The sequence below is a fragment of the Rhinolophus sinicus genome, linkage group LG11 (genome assembly GCF_036562045.2).
Source record: "Rhinolophus sinicus isolate RSC01 linkage group LG11, ASM3656204v1, whole genome shotgun sequence".
NCBI lineage: Eukaryota > Metazoa > Chordata > Mammalia > Chiroptera > Rhinolophidae > Rhinolophus > Rhinolophus sinicus.
Genome location: NC_133760.1, coordinates 71,396,009 through 71,413,928, shown reverse-complemented (window position 1 = coordinate 71,413,928; position 17,920 = coordinate 71,396,009). Strand labels below are relative to the sequence as shown.

The window sequence follows — 17,920 nt, the reverse complement described above, 5'->3', positions numbered from 1 at the left end:
CAGCTCCCCAATCACTGAGAAAACCAAAAACATCCCAGTTTTTTAAATGTCTGCTAGGGGGTATTACTGTCCCCATTGAGAACCACTAGTTTATAATTTGGAACTACTTAAGGAGGCAATGAAAGGAGAGAAATGGGTAGAGAAGAAAAAACAAGAAAGACTCCAAGGAAAAAACATAGAGTTTTATAAGAAATGCAATCAAGCATACTATGAGGTTTTGCAGTGAAAAATATTCTTGATAATGTAAACTGCATTAATTAGTTTTCAATTTCTAGAATCAACTACTTAACAAAATACAGAGATCTTAATGATTCTTACAGAACATAAATTAGCAACCTTAGGAAGATATTTTCCTCACAGAAAAAAGTCTGGATGCAGGTGCTGTTAGCAATGTTTTCAGAATCAAGTGTGTCTGACCCAGCCAACACCTCTGAAATTCCCTTCAGTATTTCCCCTCATAGTCTCAAGATGACTGTCTCCTGTCTCATACACATCTCATGTCACCTGGCCACCCTTAGCTGCAAGGGAAGCTAGGTCTGGAAAGCTAGGTTCAAGAAAGAAGAAGCGGAAATGAATATCAAGTAATTAACACTAACAGCAGGAAGAGTACGAGGTCTATAGTCAAAGGATGGAGAAATAAAGGGGTGAGTATATTACTTAAAATACAAAGATAATTGTTGATAGGATATGGATATAACAGACCTACTATAACTAAAATAAAATCAGTTAACTTAAAGTTAGCATAAACATGACAGAAGTTCATTTCTCTCACTTAAAAATCTGAGCTGATGTGGCAGCCCATCTCTGCAAAGCTATCAGGGCCCCCATCTCCTTCAAGTGTGCTGCTGTGCTGTCTTCAACAAGTAGCAACCATTCTTCATCTGAATGGGTACTCTAACTACTGCCACACTGGCAGTGATATCCCAGCCAGTGGGAAGGGGAAAGGGACCTGGGAGGACGTGTTCCTCCCCTTTCAAGGAACAGCCCATCGGGTTTGCACACATCACTTCCATCCATACCCCAGGAGCCTGAATTCAACATAAAAAATACAGTTTAGAAATACCAACATATGGAAAAAGTGGGTTAAAAATTAAACCTAAAATGAGTTGCTAGGGCAGTCATATTGCTAAATCCAATTAACATTTTCAATCCCCATCTTACTTGACCTCTCACTAGCACTTGACATTGTTTCCTATTACCTTTTTTTAAAGCTCTTCCGTTAGTTTCTGTGACATAGACCAGCTTTCTTATATACCTGGCTGTTCCTTCTCTATTTTCTTTGCCATCTCCATCTTCTCTTCTGTCTTTTAAATCCTGAAGTTCTTTGAGACAAAGTCGTTAAAAACCTTCTCTTTGCTGGCTTCTGTTTCCTCCAGTCACATCATTCAAGCCCATGGCCTCAATTACAATCCTCATGACAATTCCCAAGTGCACTTCTTGTACCCACATCTCTCTCCTGAGCTCCAAACAAAAAAAGAAAAAAATGTCCTTTGGATCCCTACTTATTTAAAGGACCACAAATTTAGTATCTCACGTGTTAGGTTTCAGCTTATTATGGCAAGATCTATGTTGGATTAAATAGTCTATACTCGTATCACTTACCACTTAAATATTTGTAAAGGAATAAAAGGGAAGGGAAAAGTGAAGTCTAAAGCCTAGGACTCTAGGATATGGTGATCGAACCATATGGAAATTCTTACGGGATTGTATACTTGAATCATATAACTTCAATGTTTCATAATTATCTTGTTACTTTGTCCTCCCCTCCTTCTGTCATTTTAGGGGTGTACTGTTCTAACATGTAAAAGCAAAATGGCCCTAGTTGAAGCAAGGAAGAGAGAACCAGAAATGTGCTTTATCTTACTCTCCCTACTTTACCATTGTTTGAGAATATATACAATCCCCCGGTTAAAAAAATTCCAGAGCTTCACAAATGTAGGCTAGAGTGGTTCCTGATGATATTCAGCACTTTGTAAGCCTTTTTGGCTAAAGCAATATTTTGAGTTTTACATGTTTTTCTAGAGAACCAATTTAAAATAAGATCCTCATCTCTTTAAATAAGATTTGGAATATATTTCCCTAAATTTGCTAAAATAATAAGAATACAGCTTTCATGGCAGAATTTAATTTTTCCCACCTTCCAATAAAAAGTATTCATGCAGACCCATAAAAATATTTTAAAGGTAACACAGCAGACTAAATGTAAAATGAAAAACCCACTTTCCAGAGGAATGTTCACTAAGTTCATAATCCATGAAGAAAATTGTAGACGTGGCCTCTTCAAACTGTGCTCTGCCTGGTGAATTAAAACAGTAAGCACAGGGGTGAGGAAGCCAAGGAAAACTTCTATCATGTCCTTCTACCTGTCCCAGGCGCCAGGGTGAAGGGGCTGAAACGCCATGGAGCAAAGACATAACAAAAAGCTAAGGAAACAAACATTGAACAAAAGGAAAACAATGAGATTAAACATCATATGCACGATGACTAATAAAATATTTCAAACCCTTATAAAAGACTAGGCAAAAATTGTTGATTAATTTTCCTCAATAGAAAACAGCCCCAAAATGTGTTTATACACATACATACATACACAGATGTATGTTTATATAGATGTTTATTTAGAGGAGTTTAGAGGAGTTAAATTTTTAAATTACTCTTCTGATTAACTATGAAATACTGGTTCAAGGGAAAAATGAAATCTGACATAACAGTTTAGCAAAAAATAAAAATCAATTTCATAAGGAAACATACAGACAGATGCCAAACTGTATCTAGAGGCAAATTCATAGCTTTGTACACTTTCATTTTTTTTATTACAAAGCAGAAAAAGCATCCTAATTAAGAAGCCGGATGAAAGAGACTACTTCCTTATGCCTCTCCTACCCAGGAACCCTTAAAAAAAAAAAAAAAAAAAAAAACTAAAGGAAACGAAGAAAAACAAACTATTGATTTATGAAACTATTTATAGTTAACAGCTTTATTTGTAAAAACAAGAGTATCTAGGAAATCTAGTGAATATTTTAAAGGGAGGATAAAATCTGAAATAAGACCTAAAACAAACATAAAGGATAGTTAAGACAACATGAGAAAATGTTCAAACTCTACATTTATACCAGAAAATCTAGAAATGGCAAATTTTCTGAATTATATAATTTTTGGAATCTAGCATAAAGAGAAAATCTAATCGATTAAAGAAAGGAAAAAACCTAAGACAGGTTCTGGACGTAAATTTCATAAGTGAAGTCTTTCAAAACTCCAAGTGTCAGATACTTTACATACTTTAAAAAATAACTATTCTAGAGCACGAATAATGTTAAAATGTTTCTTACTTAACACTACTACTTAAAATCCAACCCATGACAATGACAGCCCCTAAATGATAAGTCTTTCTCTCATGAATACAAGCACAAAAATAAAAAATTAAAAGTGTAGGGAATTCAAAATCAAAGGTGTATAAAAAACAGCCACAATCAGTTAAGAATTACTCTAGAAATGCAAATATGGTTTATTAGGAAACCTAGTAATCTGTCAGAGCAGTAAAATAAAACTAGGTAATCATGTAATTTCATAACATTCGAACATTCCTGATATTTTTTTATCCTCTTAATGTAATAAAAACAGAATTATCTAAACAATAAAGAATATCTGTACTAAAATACTAACCAACAATATTCACGAGTGGAATACCAAAAGCATCCCCAGTCAAGCCTGGAGCAAGGCAAAGGTATTGCAGGCACAGACACTGTTCTGGACATTCTTACAAGTCCATTCATGTGTGAAACAGAAGAGGTGCAGCTACAGGAGAGTACCAGACAGAAATCATCACTATCAGCAGATGATTCCACCACCGACCTAGAAAATCTAGAAGGATCAGGTGCTAATTACTAAAACAATCAGTGTAATATGACCAGTTAGAACATAAATGAGTTTCTCATTTGTCATGAGGAGACAACAGAAAAAGTCACAATAACAAAAATTATAAAACACTTAAAATAACCCTGATAATAAATGCAAGGAGTCTATATAATGAAAACTGATAATAAATGCAAGGAGTCTATATAATGAAAACTACAAACATCACAAAGACATAAGAGGCTTGACTCCATGAAGAGATATGCTATGTTCCTAGACGGCTGAATAGAGTGAAAAAGAATCATTTCCCAAACAGTCTTAATTAAATTGACCAAAAAATATATGACCATCTACTGGGCACACACTAAGTACTTTACATGCATCATCTCATTTAATCTAGAATTCTATAAGGTCATTATCTCCATTACAAATGAAAAAGCCTGGTCCCAGAGATGTGAATAAATGAATGAAAACTAGAAAAGAATGAAGCCCAGGCCCTCTGAAGCCAAAGAGTGATTTCCTCGCCGTTATATTGGTGCGATCTTTTTTAAATGGGAGAAGAGAGCAAAGAATGATTAAAGGAATCCTTGACACAAAAATGGGGACTAACTCCATCACATGTTAAGATATATGATAAAATCAAAATTAGATGGTAATAGCAACAAAAAAGAACTAGATTAGTGAACTAGAATAGGTAACCCAGAAACATATACAAAGGGAAATACATATACACATTACGTATGTTATTGAACATTAGCCCATGAGAAGATTTCTGCTTTTTCTCTTCTCTACTATATTCCCAAAATATTGCACAGTGCTCAACTCACATAATAGTGGCTCAAATATTGGACCAGTGAACTAATAAAGAAAAGAATATGAACAATTTGGCCTTGCAGCTTAGTAATGAAAGTACAGCTTAATCAAAAATTAGATGGCAAGAATTGCTTGGCTATTTGGGAGATAAAAGTAAAGTCAACTCCTGTTTCAAAGTTTAATTTCCAGGGAAATTAATTGCCAAAGAGCATAAATGAGAAATCAGTTTTTAAGATCAATCAAAATCTACCTAAAAACAAAATGAAAGGCAGACTATAGAAACACCCTCCACGAAGGAATCCTATCCTTATCATATTGATAAAGGATCACATTGGTAAGTAAACCCAAAATCTCAATGGGAAAATGGGAAAAGGATATTAGATCATACACGTATACACATTCATCCTTGCACGCAATCAGAAAGGAGCAAATTAAATACCATCTTAGGTATCAGACTGGCAAAGACAGCTTTAAACTGTTCATACCCTCTGCCCCAGTAACATCTGCACTGTAAAAATTCATCACTAAATTGGTTATAAAAATATTCAAAACGTAAAGTGTACAAAGTGATACAATCAAGTTTCAAGAAGCAAAGCACAGCATGAGTGATGCTCTACAAAGTCGAAGGCTCCCAACTGCAAACCGACAACTTAACCTATTCACACAGTTTGAGGAAAATGGAGGCTTTCCTTCCTGTTCACCTGCTAGAATTTTGGAAACAGCAGAAAAATATCAAAACACTCTTACGTGTAGATACACTCTTACAAGTGCTTGTTTAAATTGTTTTAATTACTTCACTTAAGACAATTACTTGAGAATATCTGCTAAGTTTACTTTTTGAAAAACCTACAAGCATTACTACTGTTTACACAGAAAACATTCTGCCCCCTAATGGACTTGGAAGACCTCTGTGAAATTTATGTTTCAGTTGGGCATTATTTAGAGTCAATTTCAACTTAGAGATTTCACTATGTCCTCCCTCCCAGTTCACGTTGGAATGCAAAACAAAACTCAGGTTTACTCGGGCATCCTGTATTTTCTGTTGCTAATGTAGTTTTATGAATCACACAATTGCCAATGTAATTTCATTGCTGCCAGCATGTCACCTAATTAAAGACCTTTTAAACGCCTAAATATGCACTGGTCTCTCACTGTATTGATTCCATGAGGACTATTTTTTCAATTATTATTTTTTTTTACTTTTCAATTACAGTTGACAGTATTATGTTCGTTTCAGGTGTACAACTTAGTAGTTAGACATTTATGTAACTCATGAAGTGATTTCCCCTCATAAGTCTATACTCACCTGGCACCATACATACTTATTACCATATAATTGACTATATTCCGTGTACTGTACTTTATATCCCATGACTCTTTGTAACTACCAGTTTGTACTTCTTAATCCCCTCCTCTTTTTCACCCATCCTCCCAACCTCCGTTCCCATCTGGCAACCACAAATATGTTTTCTGTTTCTAGGAGTTTATTTTGTTTCTTCATTTTGTTTGTTTGTTTTTAGATTCCACATATAAGTGAAATATATGGTACTTGTCTTTCTCTGACTTATTTCACTTCATATGAGACCCTCTAAGTCCATTCATGTTGTCGCAAATGGTTAAGATTTCATTCTTTTTTATAGCTGAGTAAAATTCCATTGTATGTGTATACCACATCTTCTTTAATCATCTATCGAAGGACACTTAGGTTGCTTCCATATCTTGGTTATTATAAATAATGCCACAATGAACACAGGATTGCATATATCTTTTTGAATTAGTGTTTTGGGTTTCTTCTGATAAATACCCAGAAGTGGAACTGCTAGGTCATAAGGTAGTTCTATTTAATTTTTTGAGGAGCCTCCATACTGTTTTCCATAAGTAGGTGCACTAATTTGCAATTCCACCAACAGAACACAAGGGTTCCCTTTTCTCTGCATCCTTACCAATACTTGTTAGTTGATTCATTAATGATAGCCATCCTGACACCAAGAGGAAATGGCTGACAGGTGTGAGGTGATGTCCCATTGTGGTTTTCATATGCATTTCTTTGACGATTAGTGATATTGAGCATCTTTTTGTGTCTATTGGCCATTTGTATGTTCTCCTTTGAGAAATGTCTATTCGGGTCCTCTGCCTATTTTTTAATTGGATTTTTTTGGGGGGTGTTAAGTTGTATGAGTTCTTTATATTTTGTGGATTTTAACCCCTTATAGGATGTATCATTGGTGAATATCTTCTCCCATTTGGTATGCTGTCTTTCCATTTTGTTGGTTTTCTTTGCTTTGCAAAATCTTTTTAGTTTGATGTATGTAATCTTTTTAGTTTCATTTCCCTTGCTGAGATATATCTGAAAAAATATTTACAGCAGTGTCAAAGTTTACTGCCTCTGTTTTCTTTTAGTTTGATGGTTTCTAGTCTTATATTTAAGTCTTCAATCCATTTTGAGTTTATTCTTGTATATGGTGTAAGAGCTCTAATTTCTTATTGCATGTAGTTTTCCCAACACCATTTATTGAAGAGACTGCTTTTAAACCATTGTATAATCTTGCTCCTTTATCATAGATTAATTGACCACATAGGCATGGGTTTATTTCTGGGCTCTCTTTTGTTCCATTGATCCATGTGTCTGTTTTTACACCAGTACCATGCTGTTTTGATTACCAAAGCCTTATAGTATAGTTTGATATCAGGCAGCGTGATACCTCCAACTTTGTTCTTCTTTCTCAAGATTGCTGTGGTTATTCAGGGTCTCTTGTGGTTCCTAGAATATTATTTACATGTGTTTTGTTGTTCCTTACTTAGAGCATCCTTATCGCCTTTTCTTTAATATGGAATACTCGTTTAATTCCTCAGTAATCTCAATCATTATTGCAAATACTTTCACCTAGCAGGTGTAAATAAGCTATCTCCCTGTAGCTTCCCTCCAGAGCACTGGCTCTCAACCTTGGTTGTACATTAGAAACACCTGGGAAGCTTTAAGACTACCCAGAGATTGATTTAATTAGTCCAAGGTATAACATGGGTAATAGGATTTTTAAAAGTTCCCCAAGGTGATTCTAATATGCAGCTGAGAATACAAGAATCTCCAGTGTTCTTGGTTTTTTAAGAAATCATCTCAAAATCTTTAGGTGACTTAAATACAAAGATCATAAAATAAAATGTTACAGATTTGAGACAGTTTCATAATTTGATTCTTGAATATTCTTAAAACTCTATGGAAGGTGTCATCTGTTCCAATGATACATCCACTATTTACCATCATTAGTTCTTTTCTAGCCTAAAAAGTGAAATAACAGTAACACATGACTATGCAGCCCACCTCTTCCTTTGCAAAGAAAAGGTCTAATTTAAAATGCATATAAAGTAACACAATAACTCAAAAGAAGCCTGCCTCACTAGCAAATAACGGGTAGGATTTTCCATTCAGAAGGCCTGTTTCATAATCTGGCAATGGGCTTTCTTTAGTTTTGGAGGTTTTCAATGGCCTCACAAACTGTGCTAGTTTTTGTGAGTGTACAAATGAAGGGGGCTGTTTCCATGAACAGAAAAAAAAAAAATTCAGAAGAAAACCACACAATTACAATATTTTATTTCACTGCATAAGCTGTCATATATTAAAATTACAGCTGATTTTTGAAAGAAAGCAGCCAATGCCAATATCACTTAATCCGTTTCAGTTCTCATTAGCACAACTCATTCCACCAAATTAAGTGCTGTGGTCTCCACATAGCCTGTGGAGGATTAGATGAATCAATTGAAGCAACAAACATTTTTCTGAGCTCCTGTTTAACTCCAGTCGGAGGTTTTATTTTTATGTGTGTTTCCAGCTCACTCCCCACAGGACAAGTGTATTCCCTATTGTTAAAAGAAGCAAGCAAACTGAAAATGGAACTATAATACCTTATGACTCAGCAATTGCACTGTTAGGTGTCCATTCAGAGAAATCCAAAATGCTAATTCGAAAAAATATATGCATCCCTATGTTTACTGCAACTCAATTCACAATAGCCAAGGCACAGAAACAACCGAAATGCCCATCAGTAGATGACTGGATTAAGAAACTGTGGTACTTTTATACAATGGAGTATTACTCAGCCACAAAGAAGAATGAAATCTTACCATTTGCAATGATATGGACGGACCTAGAGAACATTATGCTAACTGAAATAAGTCAGATGGAGAAAGACAAATACCATATGATCTCACTTATATGTGGAATCTAAAAAATAGAATAAATGAGCAAAAATAATCAGAAACATCTCAGAAATATAGAGAAAAAACTGAGGGTTGCTAGATGGGAGGGGGATGGGGATGAGGGAGAAGGTGAGGGGATTAGAAAGCACAAATTGGTAACGACAAGATTGCCACAGGGATACAGTTTGGGGAATATCACCAATAATGTAAAGATTTTGTAGGGTATCAGATGGGTACTTGTCTTATTAGGGAGACTACTTCATGGACAGTGTAGATGCCTGACCACTGCAATGTATACCTGAAGCTGAAGCAGAAAAATACTGAATGTCAACTATAATTTAATATAGTATATATACAGTCACAGGATATGGAATACAGCGCAGGGAATAGTCAGTGGAATTGCAACAGCTATATACGATGTCAGAGGAATAGTAGATTGGGGGAGGGGGGTTATCACTTTGTGAGGGGTATAAATGTCCATTACATTGTTTTGTACACCTGAAACAAAACAAAAAGCAAACACAGCACAACCCATCCCTTCCGTATCTGCACCATACCATACCAAAGTGAAGAGGCTCAAAGGCCGGCTTTTCTGACTATTAGCAGATGTGTTGGAACCCAGCAAGCAAGGCAGACTGTGGGGCTCCTACACCGCCTCTTCCTTGGGTTTGGTAGCGGGAAAGTGCCAGTCTGCAGTCATTAGCTGTACACCAAAGGGTATTAGCATTTTCATAGCTGCCTTTAGAGGGTGCAGTGAGTCCTGGGGGTCTCAACACGTTTCGGAACACTTGTTTCCACAGTAAAGCAGAAGAATTCTTGTGCCTTTGTATTATCTTTCCTCCATCCTACACCTCACTAATTCTTTCAGACGGACTCAGTCTGACACTTCAATGAATCCAGACCTTCACCAAGTTCTCATACACCGTGCACTGTGCTGAGAACATATCAGGGCACATTTGTATCTCAGGCCCCAAAGATGGGGCACAGAAGCACTAAGGCTCAATGACTTCCAGCAAAAGTGATTCTCAGACTTTGTAAGTCGGTAACTAATTTTTAAACAAAATTGGCTCTCTCCCTGAGGTTGGGAGAGGGGGATCACCTAAGCAGTCAGAAAATCATACATGTATCACACATACAGAGAGAACTACCATTTCCAGAGATGGGTAAAAGTGGCCCCTCATCGTAGTATAACATTCAGATGTGACAGTCGTAGGAAAGAACTGCTTATTTTACCCAATACGATTTCCCCTCAATGCTCTCGTCCTGACCAGTTTTACCTAAGACGCTTACTTCCCCACCATCTGCAATTTCACAGTATTATTTGTATACATTATTCAAACTTAGAATTAATGAGAAAAATTATGCAACATGATGGGATTATATAAAAATGTTTAATAAGGCACAATTTAGGGTGATTACAGTGGCAATACACATAGAAACAAAAAAAAAGGGTATATGACTCATGGAAAGTTATTAGGTACCATTTTAATATTTTTAATTCCTTTATTAATTCTAGTTTAAAAAATTAATAGTTGGCTCCTTCTCAACGTCTGACTTTAATAAAAACAAAAATAATGAGTAGAGCCACAATAATGGTTAGAGCAGCTACTAACTAGAAACCTCCGGGCTAACCAAAACCACCAGCACTTTAAGTTATGCGCACCCGGAAGTCAGAAATTGAGACTCGCAGTCTGTGAATCTGTGTCTATGAGAGTGAATGTACTTAACCTCTTCTGTGGTGGTCATTATGTTTGTCACATTCTCCCTTCCTTCTAACTACCATAGATCCCTTTTATTACTTTTTCCTCCAGGGTTTCAATATTTTCCAAAGGTTCGACCAACCAATCGCCTTTACTAATAACTGATTTGCTTTATCTATGTCATTGTTTTCTCGTTTCAGCACTGATCCCACCTTTAACCAATGATGCAGAATCATCCAAGTTCATGCTTACTGCCGTTAGCCCCGTGATGGTGCCCAAAGGTAACTGAGGTGTAAATAAGCATCAGAGCCATACGCACTACTCACAGCTTAGGTCAGGTTGCCACTGCGCACCCCTGGTATGTACGCTGAGGTAATATGACCACCTGGTAGTATGGAGCTCTGTCAGTGTCAGGACCACATCCCCCAAGTTTCTGTAAAGGCAGTAGTCAGAAAGCCTAACTGGTATAAACTGCTATTCCTCCGGTTACTGGGTTGTGATGGTATCTTCCTTGGCTCTGTCTTCTCAAGGGAAAGAATTTAGTTGAGAGACAGTGTATTTTTGTGCAGGTACAGGTAGTAAGAAGTTATTAGCAAAGGCAGATACACTCCAAGATGTGGAGCGGACCAATCCCAAGAGGGGGAAAGGCCTCTGTTTACATTGTCTGAGGGCTTTTATTTCTATGGGTAGAATTGCCTGCCCCTCTCCCTTCTCTTTATCTCTTTCTCTCCTGCTGAGGTGCTCAGTCCTCCCTTTTGGTTCTCAAGGCAGTTTCTATCCATTTTCTTTAGGATTTGTTTGAGACACTCACTGAAATGGTCCTGATAAGTGGGATGTCTTCCTTCTTTCTCTAGCTTCTAACAACACATCCCTTTGATTCAGGGACTGTGTCAGCCTGGAATCCTGCTGGGTTAGTGAGGCATTGGTGCCCAAAGCAGGAGCTGCAGCAAGGGGCTTTCTAACCAGAGCTAGATCTCTCCTCCTGCATATTTCTCTCTCTCTACCTGTCTTATCATTCTGAGTTGAAATTATCCAGCTAAAATCAAAGACACGTTTCAGTCAACTGTGAGTTTATTGCTATTAAGCTTGCCCAAGTAATGCATGGATACAACCCCCTTACTAGCTTTGTGGGCCATTTTAGCTAAGTGATAAAAATACTGCAGCTCCTCACAGAAGCTCACCAGTCCTAACAGTAAGAGAGCTTTCACTCACAGCGTATGGTTCTTACCACTCTGTGATTTTCTTCACTTCTAAAATAAAGATCTCAATTTCTGAGTTTCTAAATTCTCAAAGTTAGGAGAAGTGAACAAGCAGCAATATGCACAGCAATTACAACAGTTTAAACTATTAACATCCTTTTATTAGATGTCTGACTACCTGAAGACACAGAATAAAAATATACAATGGATTGTGATTTTGCAATTATCCTGTTATTTCTTTTATATAACCCAACTGTATCATTCCAGACAAAGTTTTGGGCATCAGTTATTGGCTTATGCATCAAATTCACAAGAATATAGTTAAACTCCCCTTTCGCTTTGTCCTAGGAGGAAACCTGACTGCCAAGAATTGCACCAGCTCCCCTTAGCAAGCAGCATGTTAAATAAAAACAAAAATGAAAAAAAAAAAAGTGTGGGGCCTTTTGAATAAGTTTGAACAAGGGAAATGTTAGGTTGTTTTTGGCCCCCCTTTAATAAAAAATAAACATTCACAAAAGTTAATCTGAAAGCACTCAATGCTCTCAACATTTAGAAAACAGAAATTTCCAAGCATTCTAAATATTTTTGCACAGAACATATGCACTGGTTTGTTTTGTAGTTTTGAATTATTTTTGGTAATGCCTGAATTCAGGTCATAACAATAGTCTCAGTAGTATTGTGAATATACCTGCTTGCCAATTCAGTTTCTGGAGGAACATTCTACAGAATGTTTTATTGCACTGCGCCTTATTGGGCTTCACAGATGCCGCAGGTTTTTTTGTTTTGTTTTTACAAATTGAAGGCAAGACCCTCTATCAGTGAAAAGATTATGACCAGTTTTACTGCCCTGGTCTGGAACCAAACCTGCAGTATCTCTGAGGTATGCCTGTATATAAACAGGAGGAGTCAGAGGATCTGCACAATTTGAACAAAAAAAAAAATGCAACAAGTATGCACAGTATAAAGCAGCTATCAGTGACTTTTTGTAAAAGCATCTTCAAGGACAATTTGCCAAAAAGGAACGGCATCTTAATTTAGCCATACATTGTTTTTAAGACTTTCATGCACTAAAAATAATCTTAAATGCAATGAGTGAAAAAAAATTGAAGGCTGGATGATATTCATAAACTTTATATGAGCACATACCACAACATATATGTCAAAAGTTACACTTAAGAATGACTAGTGAAATTCAGTCACTTGACTAACAGACTTGAGAAGAGATAATGGGTAATCGCAATGCAACTCAATGAAAGCTACAGATTAGAAAGTATGGTACTCACTTTCTGGACAGAAGGCTCAAAAAATTCCACAGAGCACTCAAAACTGACCTGGGAAATGTCTTCAATCATGCCAGTTGGTTTGGGATTAGGGAATACTATTCTGACATATTTCTCTCCTCCAAAACAAGGGATCTGCCGAGAGGATCCCAATGTCTTTCCAGCAACTGAATTACCTAGAGGGTCAGGTACTTGAAGGATCTGTGTAATTAGCCACCAGCTGTCAAGAACCATCCTCTAAGCTGCCAGAAAATGATTCCAAGTAGCTACTTAGTTTAGGCCTGTTGTAAGAGGATGGGTAGATGGGGGTAGGAGGGTGGTGGGCAGCCTGCTTTTACTCTTAACTGTAGAGTTTCAAAATTCAATTCAAAAGCGCTCCAAATTTCTAAGAGATGCCTCACTCAATACTTCAGAAAACTAATAAATACCTGTGCATCTAGGTACGCCTTGGGCAAATTACAATCTCTCTGCGTTTCCACATCTTGTCCCAAATTTAGGGACTGTTGCATATTTCTACTGAACCTTCCAAGTTCAGCATTCTATTAGAGAGATTTCCTAGACGGTTTCTGTGGAAAACACCCAGTTAGGGCAATCTGAATCATTAGTTTTGTCTGCTACAGAACATTAGACCCCTGGGGTCTTGTTTTAAAACTAAAGTTGGAGACATCTCGCCTGAAACAAACTCCTTACCTCCTCAGGAGGAAAGGAGAAGGGGAAAGCATTCGTTATGAAGTGGTTATGTACCAAGCTTTTATTTTTGATCAATAATGTGTTTCATGGGGCCTGCCCGGACCAGGTATTACTAACTCACAGCATCTGTACAGAGCTGCACCCCTTCCGCAGTGTTTAGATCTGATGTCCTAGTTATAAAGCAGTACAGGAAACTTGTAAGTCTTACTTGTTTATTCACCAAGGAACATTTCTGCCCCTTCGCTCTAATGCAGAGTTCCCTCTAGACAACAGAAGTATCCCGACCCACCTGCTTCGCCTAGCTACACACGCATTCAGAGCCGAGGCAAAGCCCAGCTCCATCTGGGCTGGGTGGAGAGGAAGCGCCACTGCCGTTAGAAATTAAAGTTGATGGGAGTTGCGTTCTAACCCGGCCAGAACCGAGCCCTCCGGGTGCCCCTCCGCAGCGCCAGAGCTGCCAGGTCGGTCTCAGTCTCACGGATGCCAGGTTGACAGCTTCTGCCAAGCCCGGGGGGCAAAGACGCGTCGGCTGCAACCCGATACCCACGGGCTAAGGAACCGTCCTGCCCCCCGCCCCAAAGGTTCCCCTGTCCTCAAATACTAGCAAAAATACAGCGTCCTGCGTTGAGCCGGACAGTGGGGCAGGTAGGTATCCCAGAGATCGGCCAGAAGAAAACCCCGGGGAGGAACAAGTGGCGGCAGGAGGCGCCCGGTCTTGGCGCTCAACTCACCTTCTGCTGCCTCCGGGCCATGTCCGTGGGCTGCTTGGCGTTGAAGGGGTACGCGATGCATCTCACCACGAAGACGTAGAGCTGCAGTCGGATCCTCCGCTCCTGCTCCTCGTCCAGCTGCCGTTCGGGCTCGTCTCGACCCTCACTGTGCACCGAGGGGCTCGGGCTCCCGGGTCTGGCCGCGCCGCCGACGCCCGCGCGCCCCTGCGCTTCCCGCCGCCCTTCCCGAGCCGGGGCTGGTGGCGCTCGCTGCGAGCCGCCGGCCGCCACCAGCACATCGCGGCTCTCCTCTTCCAGTCCCTCGTCCGACTCCTCTTCGCTGGAGGATGGGTCCAGCATTGTGCTCGGACCGCCCGGCAGACCGGCCCGCGGCCCCCAGGCGCCTCACCACCGGCGGCTGCGCCCGCGGGTCTAAGGCAGAACGAAAGGGAAACTGGCCAGGGCTTTCCGGACACGTCGAGTTAGACCCAGGAGTGTTTTCTACCACCAGGGCGAAATGGGCGGGCAGGAGCCGGGAGGTGGACCCGGAGAGAGGGAGCCGCCGGGATGAAATAGGCGGAGTTAGCGCTGGGGGTGAGCCCGAGCGCCGGGTGAATCAATCAGGCCCGCCTGGGGCGCGCTAACCCCGTGGTCCTGAACGCCCGAGGGCGGGGGCCCAACGGCTCGAGCGCCCGGGCGCAGGTGGGGAACCTGTGGCGCCTACGACAAGCAACACGTGGAATGGAATGTTGAGGAGCGGGCGCGGGGCCGCGGAGTGCGCGTGCGCGCGCCGCCGCCACTGCCTGGCCCAGGTGTCTGGGTGCCCGGGTGCCGGGGAGTGCAGTTTGCTACAGAGGGGAGCAGCTGAGCGGACAGACTCTGTGAGCGCCCACCCGGGGTTGCATGGACTGTCGTGACCTCACCCTTCACCCTCTTTCTCTCGCAAGCTCCCCGAGGTGCGGGCGAACAGGGGGCGCGAGAGTTCCCCCTACTTCTCCCCAGGTGAGGGAAGCCGCCAGAAACGCTTTTGGACCCGAACCTGATACCCAGGGTTCAACCCCAGCGTGGAAAAGCGGGGCTGGAGCCGTTCACCTCCAAATAACGTTGGGAAGAGACTTTGAAAAGTCTCTAGCTCCGCGCTGCTTCTGTTTGACACTCATGGTGAAGTCCGAATTACAAAAGTCAGGGGAACGTTCTTGAAAAGAAAAACAAGAAACAAGACGCGCGAGGCTCTCTTTTTAATTGATTTATTCCTGTAAACGCTTGTGCAAGATAGATTTTGTATTTGCGAAGTGGCACACTGATTCAGCTCATATATAGTTCGATTCTTTTCTGGATTGGAATGCGGTTGTCTCAGGGCAGGTTGGGTAGTGTAGACATTTATTCAGCAAATATTTGAGTGCACGCCGGGTGTCCAGCCCTGTGAAGCGTTCGGACGAGCTCGCGGCGCACTGGAGCACACAGCAGATGGTCACTATTGGGTCTTACCTCAAGTGGGCGTCTAGTAGCTGCACCCGAAGCCTGTCTTATCTGTGCAGATTTCTCACTCCCAATGCCGGCACCACCTAGGAGTTTCTTTCTGTGGTTTTGTTCCTGATGTTCTTAATCTGAACAGGGAGAAATAGGGAAAACTGCATCCAACCCAAGGCAGTGTGCAGTGGTCAAGCTGGCAGCGAGGTGATAAAGCTCAGTCGAAGTATCATCGCCACGCAGAGAAAACTGGCTCAGAGCTCGTCTCACCCACGGCCGAATAGCAGTTTCAGCTTTTTTCACGCTACTTTCACAGTTAGGTAAACAAGAGACAGGCTTTCCTTCTGCATTTACTGATGTTCTCCCTAGATGGGGTAAAAAGACGACAAGGTATTTACTCCTTCTTGTCAATGTATCAATTTTTAAGGGGGTGCCCACAGTGATAAAAGGTGTTTACTGAAGGCATGACTGACCTCATGTATTCAATGTTGACATAATTAGACAAATTGTAATAGAAAAAGGCACTATTTGGAACTAGAAAGGACTCACTACGTTGAATTCTTGTTCCATTAGTTGTTAGTTCTGTAGAAAAGAAGATTCCCTAAGTCTCAGGTTTTTTATCTGTATAACGGAACTGAAAATAAATGAGATAATATATGTAAAGAACTTAGGGCCCTATGGGTACAAAGCATGCAGATAAGATCATCATCATCACCTGTCTCAACAGGTTACTTTGGTGACTTATTAGATAAGCACATTTACAAACTTTGCAAATTATAAAGTGCTATGTATATAAGCAGAGACATTATGAGTTAAGTGAATACGCTTGTCATTTATTGTGTACCTTGCCAAAAATGAAACATTGTCTTTAAATACACCAGTTTTTGAGATTTCCTATTCCTTGGCAGTTGGATGATGTTTATTAAACTAAAATAATTTAATTCCTGGGAACATAGAAGTACAAATTAAATATAATAGCTTTATTGCCCTTTCTTTTGTTGCCCAGGAAAGGTATATTTTTCAGTTTCCTTTATTAATTAATTAGTTCTATTTGGTATGATAGTTTATTATTCTCTTCCTATTAAATAAATATGGTTATCACACTAAAGATTTTCCAAGCCTTGGGGATTCCACTGGAAGACATCTAATAATTTTTAGAATAAGACATATACAGAGTTTTCTCTATGAAGATGAAAGTGGTTTAAAGAATAGAAATTAAAGAAATATCCAAAAAACAACAAAGAGAATGTTTAAGGATTTCATTAATTAAACATAGATTAGTTGAGAAACTAACATATGTAAAAACTATGCTGGGTATACCTAGAAGGACAAGATGCAGTATCTGACCTTAAAAAGTATACAGGTTAAAGAATGACAAATGAGAAAAACACTTATTTAAAAAAAACAGAAAATAAACATTGGTATTGCAATCTGATAGTCGTTCTAATAAACCAGGAGATAATGGTAATACAGAGAAAAAAATACTTCATTCAGGATAGAGTAAGGGAAGGCTTCCAGGATGCTTGACATGTATCTTGAAAAATAATTCAGACCTTTTGGGGTAAGTACACTTACTACATGTGTACTTACATGTAGGAGGAACTACATTTGCAAAGGCATGAAATTGCTCGCCGCATTTGGACAACTGCAAGTAAACTGGCATACCTGAAGTGCAGGATACATAAGAAGATTGGGAAGATGAGATTAGAGAACAGGCAGAGGCAAATTCAGCATTGAGCAGGGCAGCGGGCACATTTTCATGGCCTTATGTGGCATGCTTTGGAATTTAAACCATATCCTGAAGAAAATGGGGTACACATAAAGGTTTAAGATAAGACATAGAGTGAACTGTACCTCTTAAGAGTAAATCTGGAGCAATGTAAGGGCAGTGAAACCAGAGGCAAGATACCAAGAGATTACTAAGGAAATCTGGGAGAGAAACAATGAGGGCTTGAATTTCAGATGGGAAACAAAGGGAGAAGGAAAACTTAAGAGATGGACAAAGGAATTAG

General features: G+C 39.7%; 1 protein-coding gene across 2 annotated transcripts in view; it reads right to left on the bottom strand.

Annotated features, from left to right (window-relative positions):
• Positions 1-15,007, bottom strand: part of CADPS2 (calcium dependent secretion activator 2) — a 471,665-nt gene extending 456,658 nt beyond the window's left edge. For both annotated transcript variants that reach the window (XM_074315663.1, XM_074315664.1), the window contains exon 1: positions 14,460-15,007. In XM_074315663.1, the coding sequence (XP_074171764.1) occupies positions 14,460-14,798 (339 nt within the window). In that variant the 5' untranslated portion in view covers positions 14,799-15,007. The remainder of the gene's footprint in view (positions 1-14,459) is intronic.
• Between the last annotated feature and the right edge of the window lie 2,913 nt (positions 15,008-17,920).